The following is an 18902-nucleotide window of genomic DNA, read 5'->3' on the forward strand; positions in this document are numbered from 1 at the left end:
CCCAAAGTCGCTCATTTACTGAGATGCAGGGGGCACTGAGAAAGGATCTAGAGGATATGAAGAACATCTTCATGAAATGGCGTCTACAGCCAAGCGCAACAAAGATAGTCTCCAGCGTCTCCCACGTTAACAATGCAAATGCGAACTGTGACCTTTGCATCCTCCTCAACGGGCAGCAAGTAAAACACGACCCGACATCAACATACCTTAGTATGACTCTGGATAGATCACTAACATTCTATAACCACCTGAAGAAAACTTCACCAAAAAATAGCAATCGAAACAACCTACTCCGCAAACTGGCTGGCTCAACCTGGGAAGCTAATGCCCAGACATTCAAGGCATCAGCAATGGCTCTCTGTTTTTGGACAGCCGAGTATTACGCTCCTGTCTTCGATGATTCCACACTAAGTTAATTGATGTCCAGCTCAACACAACAATGCGCATAATCTCTGGAGCACTATCTCCTACTTCTTTACCATGGCTGCCGGTACTCAGCAACATTCCTCCTCACATCCGGCAGTTCGCTTCACTTCGAGACGCCCAGTCTGGTTAGGTTCGTTGCCGGAGGATATGACAGCTATTTCGGCATGGAGTATTGAGTGACCTTCAACATATGTTGTAAACCACCCTCCCGCGCAGTTGAGCCATATGTCTACCCTGCTGGCTTCAGCTTTCCAAATCATATGTGGACCACACTGAACCGCGTTCGGACAGGAGAGGGTTGTTGTGCAGTCAACTTTGTCTAATGGGATGGGGCCAGTCTACTACCTCTTCCTGTTGATGTGGAGCTCTTCAGACCATGTCACACATTGTAAACAATTGTCCACTGACAAAGTTTCCCCGGCCGGTGGACTGCAGGCTCTGCACCTTGCTAATGATGACGTTATTAAATGGCTGAGCACGCACTGCACACGATAATAATAATAATAATAATAATAATAATAATAATGAACTTAAGTTCAAACCAACGTTAGGTGATATATCCCGGAGACAATTTGTATAGACCTCATCTAAAAAGGAATTGCAACGAAAATTGTATAAAAATTGGCTCGACCGTTTTTAGAGATGTCGATAATAGTCTTAGTAACACATGGTTGCTATGAAAACAGAACCACTCGTAGGTATTCATACTCAATCCAGTTTTCATAGAGCTTATCCTGAGATACTATTCCTCAAAATTTGATCATTATTGGTTCAGACATTTGGAAGAAGTGCATTCTGCACATAGTTGCCAAGGCAACCATATCCGTGTTAGGGAAGCCGATCTCACCCATCCGACCCAAATTTTACTGGCACACCATAATTTAAGGTACATTCCTACCAAGTTTGGTCAAAATGAGATAAGCAGTTAAAAAGAACAAATATAAAATAGGTCTTCCATTTGACTGCTGTGGAAGCTACAACGATGCTATAAGAGCCCACCTAGACACAAATTTGACAGAGCATGTATGATCAAAACCCTAGGACGTGCTAGAAGATAGGTAGAAAATATGTATTCTATCTGGTTGCTATTGCAGCAGCAACGTTGCTAGAGGATGTGTTCTGGACAACATTTAGTAGAGAACTTCCGAAGAAAACTTTCTGCTAGTTTTGAACACAATTTCATCAGCCGTTTTGGAGAATTTGAAAATAGGTTTTACATATTGCAGCTATGGAATCCATTCCATTTTTTAAATAGATACATCGAATATTATTCATGAGATAAAGAACTTATTCTGAATCAAAATCAAATTTATAAAACAAATAATAATGGTAACAATAATAATAAATTTATTTCATACTGCACTCCACAGACATATACAGTACATAAAAAGCATACAACATAAAAAGAAATGTATACAATAATGTATTTCTGGAACCAAAGATGAGTGGATACCAAATGCATACAAATATTGTAATTTCTATTTAAAAGAGATAACACTTTTTTTGGTCATTGTTAACAATTCCTTTCAGCAACAGTATAAATATGTTCAAAGTACTGTGACACCTCTCATATAATACAAGATATTATGCATTAATATGACCCGAGAAATGTGACATCTCCCGTAACATATGAGACTACGGCACTCATTATTGTAACACATATTAAATCGTATCATTATATGACGTGACAAAATGTATTTTCAGTGGAATATTCGAATAGCAAATATAGTTTGAATATTACACGATCATCACTGCAAATTCCTTTTTCCTCCTCATCTTAGTTTTCCTTACTTCCGTTTATAGTGTTCATTTTCTTCATTTTATTTATCTTTTCCATTTTCAATCCACATTTTATTCTTTATTCTCGTCTATGTCTCCAGTTTTTAAAGTTCTTTATTTGGCAATTTACTTTATTCATGATTCCTAATCTATTACGCTTTTATGTTCAGTTCTAGCTGTACTAACTTTGTGTCGCATGATGTATTTGTTTATATATTGATGGATCGCAGACTCCGCTAACGCTATGTTAAACGCCAACAAAAAGACTCGGCCAATGGCCCGATAACTACCTATATCGCTGGGTAGATGAGCTCTATGTAATTTCAAACGGGCTTTCATTTTATTTCAAGGCTTGTGGGAGCAGCTCTGACACCTCCATGTCAGACATGTTATCATATGGACAAACTCAAATCGCCATAACCTCCAATATTGTCAACAAAACTTGGTAAAGTTTTCAGTATGTAATGACAGTTGATTTTACTGTAAATGGGAATATGTATGTAACAAAGACATTGAATGTTAGGGGATGCTCGGTAACTTTTTATAATTTGAAGTCTAGTCCAAATGTCATGACTACAGTGTTTTCAAAATAAGTTCTTGAACTCTCACGAACGATGAAAATGCTGCAATAAAATCGATTGCTGACGACGGCATTTGATAAGCTAAAGACTTTAACTTGATTATACAATATCTACACCAGTTATGAAAAATTGCTTTTGCTTTTTGATTTTGTTGTGTGGCCGTGTGTGTATGCTGGTTGTGTGAAAAGAACTAAGTTTATTGGACTATGTTTTGCATTAATTACTTATGAAGTTACCAACTATTAAACTATCAGTACAATTAGCATATGCGGATCCCTTTTAGTTGCTACAACTTTCCAAGTTTGGCTTGAGAATTACATTCCGAATATATATCAAGCAGTAAATTTTAAGATAATATTTAAATTTAATACACGAATTAACTAAGTGTTCCAGTTTATGTCATAAGAAAAATATTTTAGTCATACACAATATATTTATTACAATAATTATTTAAACCTCTGCTATTAAATCGATGGGATATATTAATAAAGAAGCATAACTTGAATAAACTTACATGTAATGCAAGTAAAATTACTATTGCATAAGTATGAATAAAAGTAACATGCGGTGTTTGCATAATTAATATTGCAGGAGGAAGTTCGTGCAACAGTTTTTCTACTGTCAAATTAGTGGTAATCTATGCTTGTATTAAATTCTTTTCCGGTTGTTTTATCGATGCCTTTCACTTGCAGTTCCGTTCCTCCATAAATCATTGTAACTACTACGTTTCTCTCTGTTCCGCCAGTAATGTCGGGCATTTCAATTAATATAGATCCAATCTGCTCGCATCCTTCATCTGTGACATAAACAGGATCTAACAACTCAGTTTGATAAATATAACATATCATCCTTGTCTGATCCTCCTCTATTGGTTGATATTCTATTGCTGGCTGCTCTTCGTTTAAAGATATCATCTGATTCCGTTTAACGTGAACGTCGAAGACATGTTTGCAAAAACACTTGCCAGTAGAATCCACGATTTTCTTTTCCTCAGGGTGCTCTTCAGCATTAAATGGTACACACGTGTTTATACCATAGGTAAAACGAGAAATTCTGCTTTTGAAAATATCAGGGTTTTGGCCATAGACAACAGCCCCTTTCAAGACTGCATAAAAAGGATTTGCTGGTACATGAATGCTTCGATTTGGAAATACTTCTTCAAACTTCTCTTGGACGATACCCGACTCTGCAAGGCCTCCAACTAAGACGATTTTGTCACTTGCAGTTTCTTCGTTGATGACAGGCTGCAGATATTCCATTATCACTTGCAACGATTCACCGAAAAGCTTTTCATTTATAATTTTTGGTTTAAAGTATAAACCATTGTCCGTCGTATCGAAATAACCTGAATATTTGCTCTTCTCATTTATGGTGATATCCTTTTTGACCTCTTCCCATACTTTCTCAGGAAGAGGAAGTTTTACATATTCTTCGTCAGGCTCGTCATTTCCACGTAACCCTACCTTTTGTCGCTCGAATTCTAGCTCCATTTTGAAAAGATCAGCTCTCGTACATGTCGCGAAAGGCGAAGTTCCCTTCTCTGTCTTGAATACGTCTGTGACTAGCTGGGAAAATGCATCGTTTATTCTCTGACCGCCCCAAGGACCGCCGTTAGCACTCATAATCTGTTTCAACTGTCCATTTTCTAACACTTCTACACTTGTTACGTCAATAGTCCCTCCTGCAAGAGACAAACAAAATGTAAACAAAATCACAAACTTTTGTATCTCCTTAATGCACATTATTTCGTGCTTAATTGGGCACTGAACTGGAATGGTCAGTGGCAGCATTGACCACTCAAGAACAGGACGTTTCTAATCGCCAGAAAAAACAAAGACGAATTTTTTATTTCTAAAATTTTGTTCACAATAAAATCAAAATTATCAAGATGGCCAATTTGATGAAATAAACAATTTGATGCACCTTATTTGTATAGATGCTTTCAGCATGTAAGGTTTACGTTGTCATAATATGCAGAGGATACAAGTGCAGTATGGTTGTCTGCTTAATTATTTTTGTTTTTAAGGAAATAAACTATAAAGAAACAATTGCATCAAGAAAGCAGTGTCTACGCACAATCAGTAAAGTTTCGATAACATTTGAAAAGTTGTCTTGCTATCTGTTTGGATAAAATGATTCATATTTTCTAGGCTCCCAATTTCAATGAAAATGTGTCACAATTGTATATTAGCTGATCTTAAAGACAAATCATACTATTGATTTATTCACTGGTACGCATTATACAACGGCATTATACTTCGCTCGTCATGACATCAGGACGATGTTCATCCTTTCGTTAAAAAATACAACACGATAACAAGGTGAACACTTTGAAACTTTTCAGTAGTAAACATATGAGGGTGATGAACGTATTTATCAAAGTTCACATGTTAAAAGATGAGACTCCGGATTTATATGGCAATATGAGTCATAGAGTTGAGTCCATTATGATGTATACAGTTAATCTAAGTTCCGATGAATTGGTGTAAGAATCTAAATTGCCTGAAAGAAGCTTGTCCAGAAACTTGAAATAGTATCATACCTAAACTTAGACTCACCTTAAAAATCTACCATACGACTGGCTAATGTCAAAAGACTGACCAACCCGCCATCATAATGTTTAGTTAAATTCATGTTTGATCACTGGACTGGTTTAATAGCACACCCATCCTAGTTGCGCATGATTGGGCTGCACCAGATGCTGAGTACAATAAGCAGTTTAAAACGAGAGAGAGAGAGAGAGAGAGAGAGAGTATTCCACATTCTAAGATGAGGTAAATCACTCTTCTGTACCAAATCTATTTCCATGTAATGTTCGTGTTCCATCGTGCATCGTTTACTCTTTTTACTTCGTCAACCAATCGCAGGAATAACGTGGAAAAAAATTACTTTTAATTAAACTATTTATTTTTTTTAAAAAGTTACATGACAATTTTCAGATAGCATTATGCGGTTGCCACAATTTCAACTGATCGTTTGTCACTTTTTAATTTGGCGGACAGTTATAAACATAAAGAAGATTTGGAGGTATCAATGTAAATGCATGCATACACGGTACCTATAATAACAGAAACCATTAAGAACATTTTAAGACTCGTTGCTTGCAAGAAAGGTATGTGTACCAATGAATGTTCACATATTTCCACGGTTGTGCAAAATTTTAAAAAAAGGAGTAGAAACGCTTTTAGAAATGAAAACTATTGTATCTACAATTGATTCTACATGTTAAAGTGCAGTTTAAACAGCATGCTAAAAACTGAACAATAAAAATGAACCAGGCTATAGTCATTTCAATCATTCTTTCTGGGGAATAGAAAAAAAATCGTTGCCGTTCCAATATTCGTGTGGACTTCAATTTGTCAACAAAACAATTTTAATGCTAAGATCATAATCTTGATTGTAAATGGAGAAAAAATAACAGAATACAATAATAAATTGAAACTGGGCTTGGAGTATATAATAATATTGGATTGACAAGGAGTGTACCAAATAAGTTTTAAGACAGCCTATACTTCCACCTTTGACCGATGTTCTGGAGACCGAGGGGTTAGTTAGAGGGTTGAAGTTTAAACTTTGATAGATATTATCAATGCTTCTTCTATGATAATTCTGAAACCTTCGTCCAAATGTGCACTTACATTAAAATTCCACAGCAAGCTGGAACAAGGGATAACGCGCGTCACCAAGAGGTTTCTACAGCTATATATCATGTCCAAAGCCCTTTATTTAAATCCTACGACGATATGATTTCTTTTTCGTCGTTGGTTTGGCATTTCGACCCTGCTCTTATTCACTTGGGCTCAGTCAGAGAGATCAAATCCATTAAATGCGTAAATAATCTCAAATACAATTGATTTGAGACCCATTGCGTCATGCATTAGCAGTGTTCTATGCTTTAAACCTTTGGGCTGCCTGCAATATCTTCCCCAGCATTAGAGACCCCGAGGCTGACCGGGAACAATTTACTACATGCATCGTACATCTTCAATAATTTAAGAAATGTAACAAATGAAATGAAAAGCTTAATCAACAAATACTAAAGGGCATGTCATAATCATTAGAACTCTGCTGTGCCCAGCTCCCAGTCACAGGAAAATTCCAAACACTTCCTGAAAATATAATCAGTAAAGAAATCTTCTGACAAGTTAGATCGTTCTAGCTTGAACAGTGAAGTTATTGAGATCACAAGGAACGTGGTGGACTTTCATACGTAACTTGTAGTAACGTTCAAAGATGGAGTTAAGTATTAAAGCTTGTTTGTTTTTACGATAAACAAATGAAAAAGACAAAAACAAATGCGTATAGTAAGTGGGAACAAAACGGAGCAAATTAGAAAAAGACAATATTTCTAAACTAACCGAACTGGGACCTGAGCAGAGACTGTAAGAATTTGAATTATTTAGAAAAGTATTAAGTTCTTCGCATCATGAGCTGCTGGAGATAATTTATTTCCTCTGTATAAATTTAGTCTATTATTTTGACAAACATAAGTCGTATGGAATATTGGACATCAAATCGAATGTAAACTGCATCGGCTTGGATAGACGATTAGATAACGACAATCTCTGTTACCCTTTCCACGTTTCCACGTTTCTTATTCACAATGAAAAGGAGTAGGTAGTAATATGATTGTAATGACCGCCTATTATGACATATATATATATATATATATATATATATATATATATATATATATATATATATATATATACGTTTGAAAGGTATATTCTCCTAAAGATTATTGCAATGTTTGCAATTTTTATCTTATTTTTTGGAACTGAATGTTAAATCGGCACTATATAGAAAGGGAAGTTCTGACGTGTTGTTAAACCATATACTTTCTAACATACATACTTAACGGTCCTTGAGAAATTACATTTCAAAATGTTTTTAAACGAAATAATCATTATCTCGCTAACTGAGACTTATGGAATAAATCAAGTGGCAGATGATGTAATGTTGCTTTATATGTGCGTTCATCTTGAGGTCCAAAATCTGTTAATTGAAGATTAATTTAGATATTTGTTATAGCTTCCATGACAATAATGATTACAATCAAACAAAAACATGATACTGTCCAAAACAACCAAGGCTACCTCGGTATTTGCTTCATTTATTTATTGCTTTCTCAGATTGTCCGTGGACTGATCATAAACGGCACCACTATATCTAGAAAAGGATTTTACGCATAATGTTTTCAGTTATTTTTACTTATATATTCACTTACAACCCATATGAAATGTTTCAGGAAAAATTAAACGGTAGATCTGAATAGTGAGATGTATTAAGCAAACTACATGTTTAATAATTCTGAAATCCCATGGTTGATCCGAATGGGAATGGCGATTGTTATTGTTTTATAAATGGAGGTAGGAGCCTTAGCGATTGTCGGATAGTATCACCGGAGCCTTAGCGATTGTCGGATAGTATCACCAGATCCACATAAATATGTTGAACATTTTTCAGACTTAAGCAGAACAGAAGCTAATAACTTTCCAATTTTGGACTCCTGGAAAATTCCAAACACAGCTCATATGGCAAAGGATAAAATGTATCTCAGTAGTGAACAATAAGCTCTATAAGTGGAAGGATCATGGACAGAATGTTTTGTTGTGATAATTTTATTCACGCAATACAGATTCTTTCTCTCTTGCTTATTTAAATATTGTCATGAATGATGTAGGTGAGACCTCAAATACCTTTTGGATATTTTCTCTATTGCAGAAAAAAGCAATTTTAAAATATGTAAATTGAATCAAAATTAACTCAGTCATCATGCTTTACTGCCGAATATAGGTATCTACAAAGCCGAAATAAGCTTTTTCTCCATCAGTTTCATACGTCTGGGGAAAATGAAATTTAATAAACATTCCGGGAAATAAGAAATACTTATTTAGAAGTGTGTCCAAATCCGCGCCGTGAAAAAAGTTTTAAAAAAATAATAAACAGTGGATGAAAGATATGTGCAAGGAATTCAAAAATGTAATGACAAAGCAAGATTATTCTCGGAATTTGACAAATCATGTGGTAAAATGTTTTACTTTGTAATGTAATTAAAATATCTACTTTTGAGCGATTCTCAACTGCATATGTGGAATATGCCAAGGTTGCTTACTGAGCCCAATTCACTTCTCTTTGCTTCATAATGACTTGTTAATGATCATGAAAGAAAAAGGTTGAAATTATATAACTGTTGATGAATAATTTTAAAAAATTTCTTGCATTAATTTCCGATGATATTTTGTACCTTTATTCGGATATCTTTTTCCATGTCTTGTTATCAGGAGACTAAAGCTTAGTGTCCCCAGCTCACTAGCGTGTCATGTCAACTCACAGCAACTCAGCGCACATTTCTTTTTATTTTTCTGAATTTGTGTGACCAAAGCACAGAACACAGCAGTATACTTACAGTTTAGTACAAATATCGGAAAATAATTGTTTCATTTTAGATAATATAACACTGCAACCTAAAAGTATTCATTGTCATTCCACTATATTTCCTTTAATTCAATCTGTTTTGCCTATTTATCAAAATTAGCACACTACATTCATGGTAAAATTGTGCATCAAATCGTATGTTATTTCTCTAAACTTATTAGAAGCTATTAGTATTTTTAACAAGGATAGCTAGGTAGAAATCTATCCTTTCTATCCTGAATGTCCCGCTATAGACAGATTAAAATTGCTCATTAACATGACTTTACAGTCGAGTTGTTCAAATGGTTTGGACAACATAAGAATTTATTGCATTTTTAGACACTTGCATTCAAAATCTTGTTATCTGTTATTTCACTTTCAATACTGCAAATGACCGATATCATATCTAATCACCTGCTTATTTACTTCCGCATTTTAAAATTTGGGTAAAATAAGTTTTACCCATTCAAACTGTATTAGTTTATAAAATGCTATGTTTATAAACAAAACTTAATCAAGTGGTACCTTCTGCTTTTCAGCTCATAAAATTGTATTATCTTTCTATGTCTCTGAAGTGTTATTTTATAGCTGTTAATACCTCCCATATCCACGACCATGAACTTATCTCCGATATTCCCAAGTCCATCCATGTAGGACCTCTCCTCAGGGGACAGGTACATGCAATATACTGCAGCAGCCTCTGGTTCGAGTGCCAAAATTAGCTGGTCGCCCGGAATGCCCGCCTTTTAATGCAATGAGAACAATAGTAGAAGAAATAATTTAATCTCTCTGAAGCTGAAGTTCTGGTAATATTATGTTCTTGGTCTAACTACAGATTTAAAAATACTAGACAACCTATACGAACTCTTTTAGAATGTTGGATATATATATATATATATATATATATATATATATATATATATATATATATATATATATATATACATACATACATACAGGCGTTATAAATATTTTATATGTATTATCAAGTACAACATCTATGTGAAAAATTTATATATGTGTATTTAAAATTTATCAACCGATTTACATTTTTAAAAACAATTATATTGTTGCTAGGGTTTGGATCAGCGGTAAATCAATGTGGTGCATAGATGTGTAGCGAAAACTGAGTCAGGAATGGTTTATATTAACGCATATCAAATATCCCTCCCTCTCCGTGTTTATCGTGATACTACAGAGATTAGCTTTGTTCCCCTTTCATTAATATCGTAATAACATTACGGTCAGAAAGAAAGGCCATTTTCAATGTACATTGATGGCTGATTTCCTCATAGCATCCTTTGCTGCATCATTCCAAATAGCCGGAACTGTAACGACCCATCTGATTTTTGCTTCATCTATCTTCGGTTTGCTTCTTTTCTTCTTCTGTTTCTTCCCTGCCTCAAGTTTCTTTTCCTTGTTACTCGTCTGATCTGTTCCATTGTCTTTCGCTTTTGCCCTTCTGTCAAATCTCTCAAATTGTTTGAAACAATGTTCTAGTAGTCCCTCTATGAATTTTGACATAACAAAGGTAAACGGTTTGTGCCTCCCACTGTAATCCTCGGCTTCATTTTTGGGGTCTTCGTCAATACTGAAATTCTTCAAAACATTGTGGATATATAAGATTTTACAACTGTTTGTTTCATGTGAAATTTGATAAATGAGTTAATTAATTGTTTATAGCTCTCAATGTTAAGGATTTCTTAGATTTTTGTGATTACTTGTTTGATTATGGAAAGTCTGTTCTGGGAATATAGTCCTCAGACCGATTTAATTAGCCAAATAATAGGAGCAAACGTCACGGAATTAAGTGTTAGTGAGTTTCTATGATGTCATGGTTTACTTTAGGTGAATTCAGGTCAGAGCTGCATGAGGGTCCCTGTGATTTCCACAGTCCCTATTAAAATGTATTTGTGCGTATTGGTTGTGTGACTCCAGATGCAGTATTTATGATTGGAGACAGGTACATTACACAATGGAATAAACAAGAAAGGACTGTTCTGTCGCCGGCAGGCGCCGTTTATTGCCGCCATGGTTGTAAATTTGATACAAAGTAACAGGCGAAATGTGACTTAAATCCATGGTTTGACTGGCCTAAGGTGGCGTATTAAAAATAGTTCCCTGTATTAGCTGGTTGAGTAGTAGCCCTATAGTTTTATGGCGTGAAAAAACTGACAGTACGTTACGGAAAGTTAACGAAGAGAAACCATGCAATTGTGCGGTTTATAGTCAATTGGGAAGGTGTCAGATCTGTAGTCGTGAATTAATTAGAGTAGAATTATTGATAGAATGGACACGTTATACTTTCTAGTTTACAACAATAGTTGTATAGAGGTCTTTGGGATTAGGAGAAACGTATGACTTCTACCGGAATCGAGCCAGGGTTTGACATCACTCGGTCAAGTTAACTCCTTGGATTGTGACTATAATAATAAATAATGCTAATAATAATACCTTTGTTTCGTTATTCTAGTGTCATGAAGTTCACGTCATTTTGTTATCACATAATTTCAAGGACTTTTTATATTCCTTGTCGTTGCTATTGACGGTCCTAAATGTTTCGCCTTAATGTGATGATCAATGTTTGTATGACGTCATGAAGTCAATAAAGCTGGGTGTTTGTGACAAATAGAGGATCTCAAATGAATAATGATTCTGTCTATCACATCATTTATTGTTTTTATGGTAACGAGTGAAAGAAGAAGAAATGATTTTGTTCATTCTGACTCAAATGATGCACCTTTCCTTTGTTGCACAGAAAAAAATATACCCTAGAATGTTTGCTCTGGTCCATGACCATTAACATTTATTAGTTTATTTTTACCAATTATGATTCAAATGATAACATTCCTTCCGAAAAATAGAATATTTGACTCAGAGAACATAATCTTTCAACACAGAATATCTAGTTCAGTTGGATGTCATATATTTTTAGTTCGGTTAGATAAATGTTTAACAGCGAAAGTTTGTCACTGATAGTTTCACTTCTAAGCATTCAGATTGTTGGATATTCATGTGAAGGGATGATTATTGGTGCCGATATTCCAGACTTACAGACATGAATATCCAACAACCAGAACACTTTGCAGTGGAATTAACACACTTTAAATTAACATATTGTAGACATTCTAATCGATTTATATGGGCACACCTTCTGTATGGCTCGTCTGACCTAACACGAGTGAACAATGTGGCATCATTTATACTGGAGTTTGATAAATGATGATCTTTGTTAAATGTTCTATTCTTTTTTAAATGTTTTATTGACTCGGAAGGGCAGTTGCTCTCTGAATTACAATTTGTAAAATAGGAAATCTGCTTTTACATGTTACTGCTTAAAGAATTGATCATTATTACTTCAACTATTGTCCGGGAATACTTTTAGGCGTAACAAATGAAAGGTACATCGTCCGAGTTAGAATGAACAATTATTATTTTTATCTTTCTATATAAACTCACTCATTAAAAGAAAAACTGTGTAATAAACATAATCTCAAACTCGTTGAATAATGTCTAGCTTTTGCGAACCATGCCTAGCAAAACCTGGATATTATTCAACCCATTTCGTACATTCAATATTAAATCGTTAATCTATTTACGAGCAAGTACAAATCAGATGACTTCATGCACAAGAAAATCAAACAAAATAAAAAGATACATCAATATATCACTCAATTTTAGCTTAATATTACAAAAGCAAAACGTTTAAGATATAGGTACAACGGATTGTAAACAATTATTATTGAGTAAGATGGTGTATATATATATATATATATATATATATATATATATATATATATATATATATAAACAATTCAGTAAGTGATGAATGATTTGACGAACCTTTCTGTACAGGACCATTTTAAAGTTCTTGAAGAAATGAAAATTATACTCATTTCCCTCGTCACAGATCCTTGAATATTGCATTTCCGCCTTTTCACCAATGGCTATCCGGTTATGACTCCCGCGCTCAAGTAGCAGGCAGCTGCTGGTTTTAAACGTTGTGTTATACGTGCTCCAGTTTTCACTTACATGGATGACTCTGTTGTTATGCTTGTAGTCGCCGCGAAACTGATATGCATAGCCAGAGTGTGAACTTCCAATATCAAGGGCGATAACTAGGTCTGGCTCCATATTTTCTCTTAAGAATTACTGAACTAAAATGAAGACAAAAATACAACAGAGAAACACTACACCTTGGAGAATAGAAAACAAAACTACACACTTCAAAGAGTGGAAGATCCGAACGAAAAACATATTTACGGCATCTTTAAATTAACTCGGTTCATTTTGATCAAAATGTACATGGAAGTATTGTTGTAAACTAATTTTACTGCCTTAAAATGTGTGCATAGTGGGGTCTGATGAAAAATTATTGTAACTTAGAAACATCCGTTGTACGCAGTTATTTTTAGAACTTTAACTCTAATCAGCATCAGGCATCCTTTGTTGTGCTAACGTGTCCTTAAACTATAATTCATGCACACATTATCCGTATATTAAATTGGCAACAATAACATGGAAAATAGTTACATACATGCATGTCAAATATATTATTTTAAATCTGTGTTTTGAGTTACTTAGCCTGCAATCTCTTTGTCTACAGCTCAACCAGACAGAAATTTCTTTTATTAACGTCCCGGAGGATTGCTAACAAACACAACAAAACAATTCCAACAAAAAGCTGACAGAGAATTTCGAGATTATAAACATTCTACCATTCGACCAAAATAAGTCACCGATGGTCACCATTGCAACTTATAATAAGGTTGAACTGCTTATACAAGAGACTACATTTCTGAAGAAACAATCTTCCACAAATGCACACATTTGCATAAACTCAAATACTAACTATATACAGTATTTTTAAACTGAGAAATTGGAAATGGGATCAATTTTTAAACGAAACATAAAATAAACCCTGTGGCGAATTTTCATCTTGTGGATTGATATGGTAATTATCCGGTTATTATATCTGTTAGCACTGTACAACTCAAGCAATTATATTAAACTTAAGTTCTTTTCACTCATCACAAATTCTAGAAACAGGCGCAGATTTAATTATCAAAACAGCGAAATAGAGACGACTTGAATTAAGTCTCGTTCCCTTCCATCAAACGTGTGCACTCGTACACTTATAAAAGATTATACTAATTAAAACAAATATTCACGCACAATTAGGAATGAAAGATTTTCTTTCTCAAATGATCCCTTTAACATGTTGCCGACAGATGATACAAATAAAAATCTATGGATAGATGAGTCCATTTTTGATATATAAATAACAGCAACGTGACTCCGGCTACTAATTTTATTTGTTTCAGTAGTCAGTGAGAGTACATTACGATTGCTTTTGAATCACAATTCACAAACCCGATCCAATAATCAAAGGCAAAATGCATTACTTGACATGGGTAGGTCTTGTCACCATGGTCTTTATCGTACGACCTTCACATCGCATGAAATACTTAAGCTTCCGTGATCATACATATTAACCATTATACCAAATTGTAGTTTAAATGTTCTTCAGTGTTTACCCAACGGTAATTTGTTGTTAAAATGCTGTATATCCTATAAGTTTAGATTGAAAATGATGCAGGACATTTAATCACATGTATAATTCTCTCTCTCTCTCTCTCTCTCTCTTGTAAATACACACACACACACACACACACACACACACACGCACACACACACGTGTGTGACCAGCCACCGTACTTTGTTTACGAATGGCATCCGGTGCTGCATCCGACAATATGATAATGCATTCAGCCTTAGAAATTTATATAAGAAAAGTTCTTTATACACAGGCTCTATAAATTTAATAACATTTTTCCTTTCATAAAACCGAAAATTATACTTTAAATTCGCCCTCTAATGATCAATGCACTAGTAATGTTAAGACTGAGACCATATTGTCCCATGTCGTTTTCTTTTTGTAGAGTGAGCAGGCTCCAATATTCCAAATATTTTCTATCATTAAATCTTTTTTTTTGTTGGTGCAATTTGTTGTAAAATATCGTATTAGTTGTAAGAAATGTTAATTTTCTAACACAATCGTTGAATAATTATTTAATGATTAACAATAATGACGTAATCCAAAGTAGCGCATGATTGTTGGTACCAGCTAGGGTGACATATTATCGTTGGAGTTCAAGCCACCAACACTGCAGTGATTTTGAGGTATAGACCATTTCACGGTTATTATCTCCCCTTCAAAACATCAGCGGGAGTCTCGGTGCAACTCCCGGACAGTTCAGTCAATAAAGATGGCAGATATAGATCAAGAAAATGTGACAGACCGCTCACGTTCCACAAGAAAGACCGATATCTCACTATCTTAAAAAGAAATTCTAATTGATCGATTGTTTTTACATCTTTTATTATTTTTACTATTCTGCGATGGTCCCAGCTTTCAAATAAATGTTCTCTGCACATTTCAGAAGTTCATTATCTTTCCAATACTACCTTATACTCTAGTTTGTGTTATTTGATTGTGCGAATCGGTATGGCTGCGTTAACAGATTGTTATTACAATTTATCTCACTTGAAGAATAATGAAAATATGTTTATCTTATTTTACAGCTTTAATCATTGCAGTTACTGGAGGTTGAACGAGAACGAGAAAAAAATATAACTTCTTAAAGTTTTTTTTACTGATTATGCTGTTGCATTTATATTAATGTTCATTACATTTTTCATTAAATAACTTGAGTTATATCTAGGAAGGATATACTTTTTCAAAATGCACAAATATCATCCACGCTTGAACAGATAGGCGCATGTACGAGTCTCCTTGATGATTATTTTAATTTTATTTCCTTGATCGGTTGGACTTTTTAGAATATACAATTTGGAGATATATCGTTGTTTGACAAATTATGCATATATATGACATGTCACCTATCTGTCTGTCTGTCTCATTTCATCTGGTGCATGGGTATGTATGTACTTGAATGAATGTATGTTTGCATACATATATTGCATAAACATACTTCTGGTTATAAACAAGTATATAATAGCGCTCAGATAGAAAGAGTGACTGATAAATAAAGACAACAAATATAAATATTTCCGAGTATCCATTTATTTATTATCGACTTGAAGAGCATGTTCTTACAAACATTATCTTTTCTAAATCAAACTATCTGCAACTTTATATCCGGTCACGTGGATCAATATTGATTTAAAACGCAAACCAAAACAATAGGAAGGAATCTGTGAAATAATTGGATATTTTAAACTTACATATTTGATGCGAGGAAAGTTAAACATAATTAAACTAATTTTGAGAAGGCTGTTCCAGATGAACAAAAGATGTTAGACATATATAATTTACATATTGGTTTAAACATAATGATCTGTTGTGGTACAGCCAAGATTCCTTCCTTTGTTGACTTTATGTTTCGATAACCAAGTGGTGAAAATTAAGAACTATCTCGAACTGGAAATTTGTTGTGGGAATGCGCATTGTAGCTAAGGAAGGTAATTTATGCGCTACGATCAGTAACTCCGTTGCAACCGCGAAACCCTCCATAGGCAGTCAAAAAGGTGGCCTTCCTAACGACAACTTCTTACTAAAATTAATTATTTTGCGTCCGCTTCGTAAGTATTAACATCGGTGCTCTAATTCTCTACCTTTACAAGCCATGTGTGTCGTTGTACAGATATTTTTTATAGTGTGTAACTCTGCATGGACACTCATCAGTTCATAAAGCAGGACTCACGCTGCATTACGGGTATATATAGTGTCTGCTCTATTTTGTCTTAATGATTAAGACCATTAGCGGAACCAGTCTGACAACCACTTCACATGTGTAGGATTCTCTGGTTGTCATTCACTGAAAGCTTGCCCGACTTGCATATCATTGATAGAAGTCAATTAGCGTCAGTTCTAAAGGTACTAACAAGAAAGGCATAGAAGAAGGCCTTTAGGGACGAAACATTAACAGCTTGCATGATGATCATTGACCACGGAAGAATTTAATTAAATTGCTTCCATAATCTGACAAAGTTACTGAAATATTTGGGACGCTTTCATTTTTCGCAGATGTCTTCCCTCGATGTTTTAATGGCGGTTCTACAAGCCCCACACACCCGTTTTTCATGTGGATACCTATCAGTTGATTCGGCAGCTTTGCAAAGACGTGGCTTCACGACTTTCTCTGGATTTGCAGGAGGGAAATTGTTTCCCTTTTGAATTCGCTCCCCTACATAAGGAGTCTATTTTCTAGTCGGATTATATACAAGCTGTCTCACATACCGTAGTTATCTCTTTGGAGGTATCTTCGTCCACATCTTGCTTATTCTTTTTCGGTATTATGGCTGGGTTTGCTTATGTGAAGAAATACATTTTTACTTGTAAAATGTTTCTTCGATAATACTTAGCAATGAAAAACACGTGCACCCTCCCCGCATCCCCGTAATTACATCCTTATTGAGCCTGCCTTCCGATCCAGTAGTAACTGGATTTCGCGGGAATTGGCGTCAATTCCTGTATCAAGTAGAGATAACTCTATGTAACTGCCTAGATGGGCAGATGACTTTTAGTTTCTTTTAGCTTACGAGTTTTAGACTGGAAGGGCTGGCTTTACGATGTAGTATTAGTTTTTCTAAGGTATTAGGAATGGGTAAGTATTATCGAAGAAACAGCTTTGATCACAGTAAAACTGGTTTCTGTTTTGTAATTGCAATCAACGAAGATTTCAATAAGAGTCGAAGGTACATACACTATTTAAATACTACTTTTGTACTTTTCGTGATCAGCTTTATTTATATTTGATCAATCTCTGACACGAGCTATCCCTTGGTGGATACAATACACTCCAAAAGACCATTATTCGGCATAAGATTGGTATTCTATGTATTCATTATGGTTAGTTTGTCAACATGTCAACATGTAAACGTGCAATCCATTCATGGTTATTTTTTATTGTAATGGGAATCTCCAGGTCAGGCTGAATGGTTGAAGTGCTCATTCGGCAATTCTTTAATCTGTATGATAATATTATTTTCGTATTTAAAAATTCCTAATGATATCAAACAGTCCCCTGTAGGCTAAAGGGCGTTCTCCTGCAGGCTAATGAGCATCGGCTTTGCTACATAACTGTCCCAAAATCGTACCAGCGACCTGCACAACCGATGAGGTCCTTCATAGAAAGAATTAACTGTGGCCAAGCCGTTAACGGTTAACTCACAAAAATGGGTATACTATATTATAAAGAACAACCAAAATATATAGTGTTAATACGCGAGAAGAAAAATGAACTTCTTATATTACTTACCTATTATTTACGTTGAAGGCATTCCATGTTATAACTTGCTCGACATACCAGGAAGTAAATCAGCAATCTCCACAGACTACACATCGCATGACAAGATCACATCTTTTTTGAGGGATGACGTCAGAGAGATAATACACTCAATGGTTAAATACAGAGCAGCCGCGAATAGAAAATTTAGGTCAACCAAAACCTAATACAGGCTAAAACTTGTATTGTTCACACTGAGCCTATTGCATTCGTTATCCAAGGAAGGACCCAAATAACCGGCTGTGCGTCTGTGCCACTTGTTAACTGAATATTCTAAATTGTGATTGTTAAAAACTCATTATTGTAATATTTAAGGTTTAATATAAAATGTGATACTATTGAAAACCACATAATGAAGGGAATTCAAGTTTGCTAGGGTAGTGAATAT

General features: G+C 34.8%; 1 protein-coding gene across 2 annotated transcripts; it reads right to left on the reverse strand.

The window, feature by feature from the left end:
• Positions 1-1756: 1756 nt before the first annotated feature.
• LOC149775447 (heat shock 70 kDa protein 12A-like) lies at positions 1757-18587 on the reverse strand. 2 transcript variants are annotated; one of them, XM_089943264.1, is made up of 5 exons: positions 18488-18587; positions 13047-13360; positions 10476-10802; positions 9802-9946; positions 1757-4467 (listed from the first exon to the last, which is right to left on the reverse strand). In XM_089943264.1, exons 2-5 carry the CDS (start codon positions 13335-13337, stop codon positions 3413-3415), a joined length of 1818 nt encoding a protein of 605 aa, XP_089799390.1. In that variant the 5' UTR covers positions 13338-13360; positions 18488-18587; the 3' UTR covers positions 1757-3412. The 2 variants fall into 2 exon arrangements, with proteins under 2 accessions (XP_089799390.1, XP_089799391.1); XM_089943265.1 differs by lacking the exon at positions 18488-18587 and having other exon boundaries at positions 10476-10794; positions 13047-13230.
• Between the last annotated feature and the right edge of the window lie 315 nt (positions 18588-18902).

Source organism: Sinohyriopsis cumingii, chromosome 19 (assembly GCF_028554795.1).
Source record: "Sinohyriopsis cumingii isolate HCF-2022 chromosome 19, ASM2855479v2, whole genome shotgun sequence".
NCBI lineage: Eukaryota > Metazoa > Mollusca > Bivalvia > Unionida > Unionidae > Sinohyriopsis > Sinohyriopsis cumingii.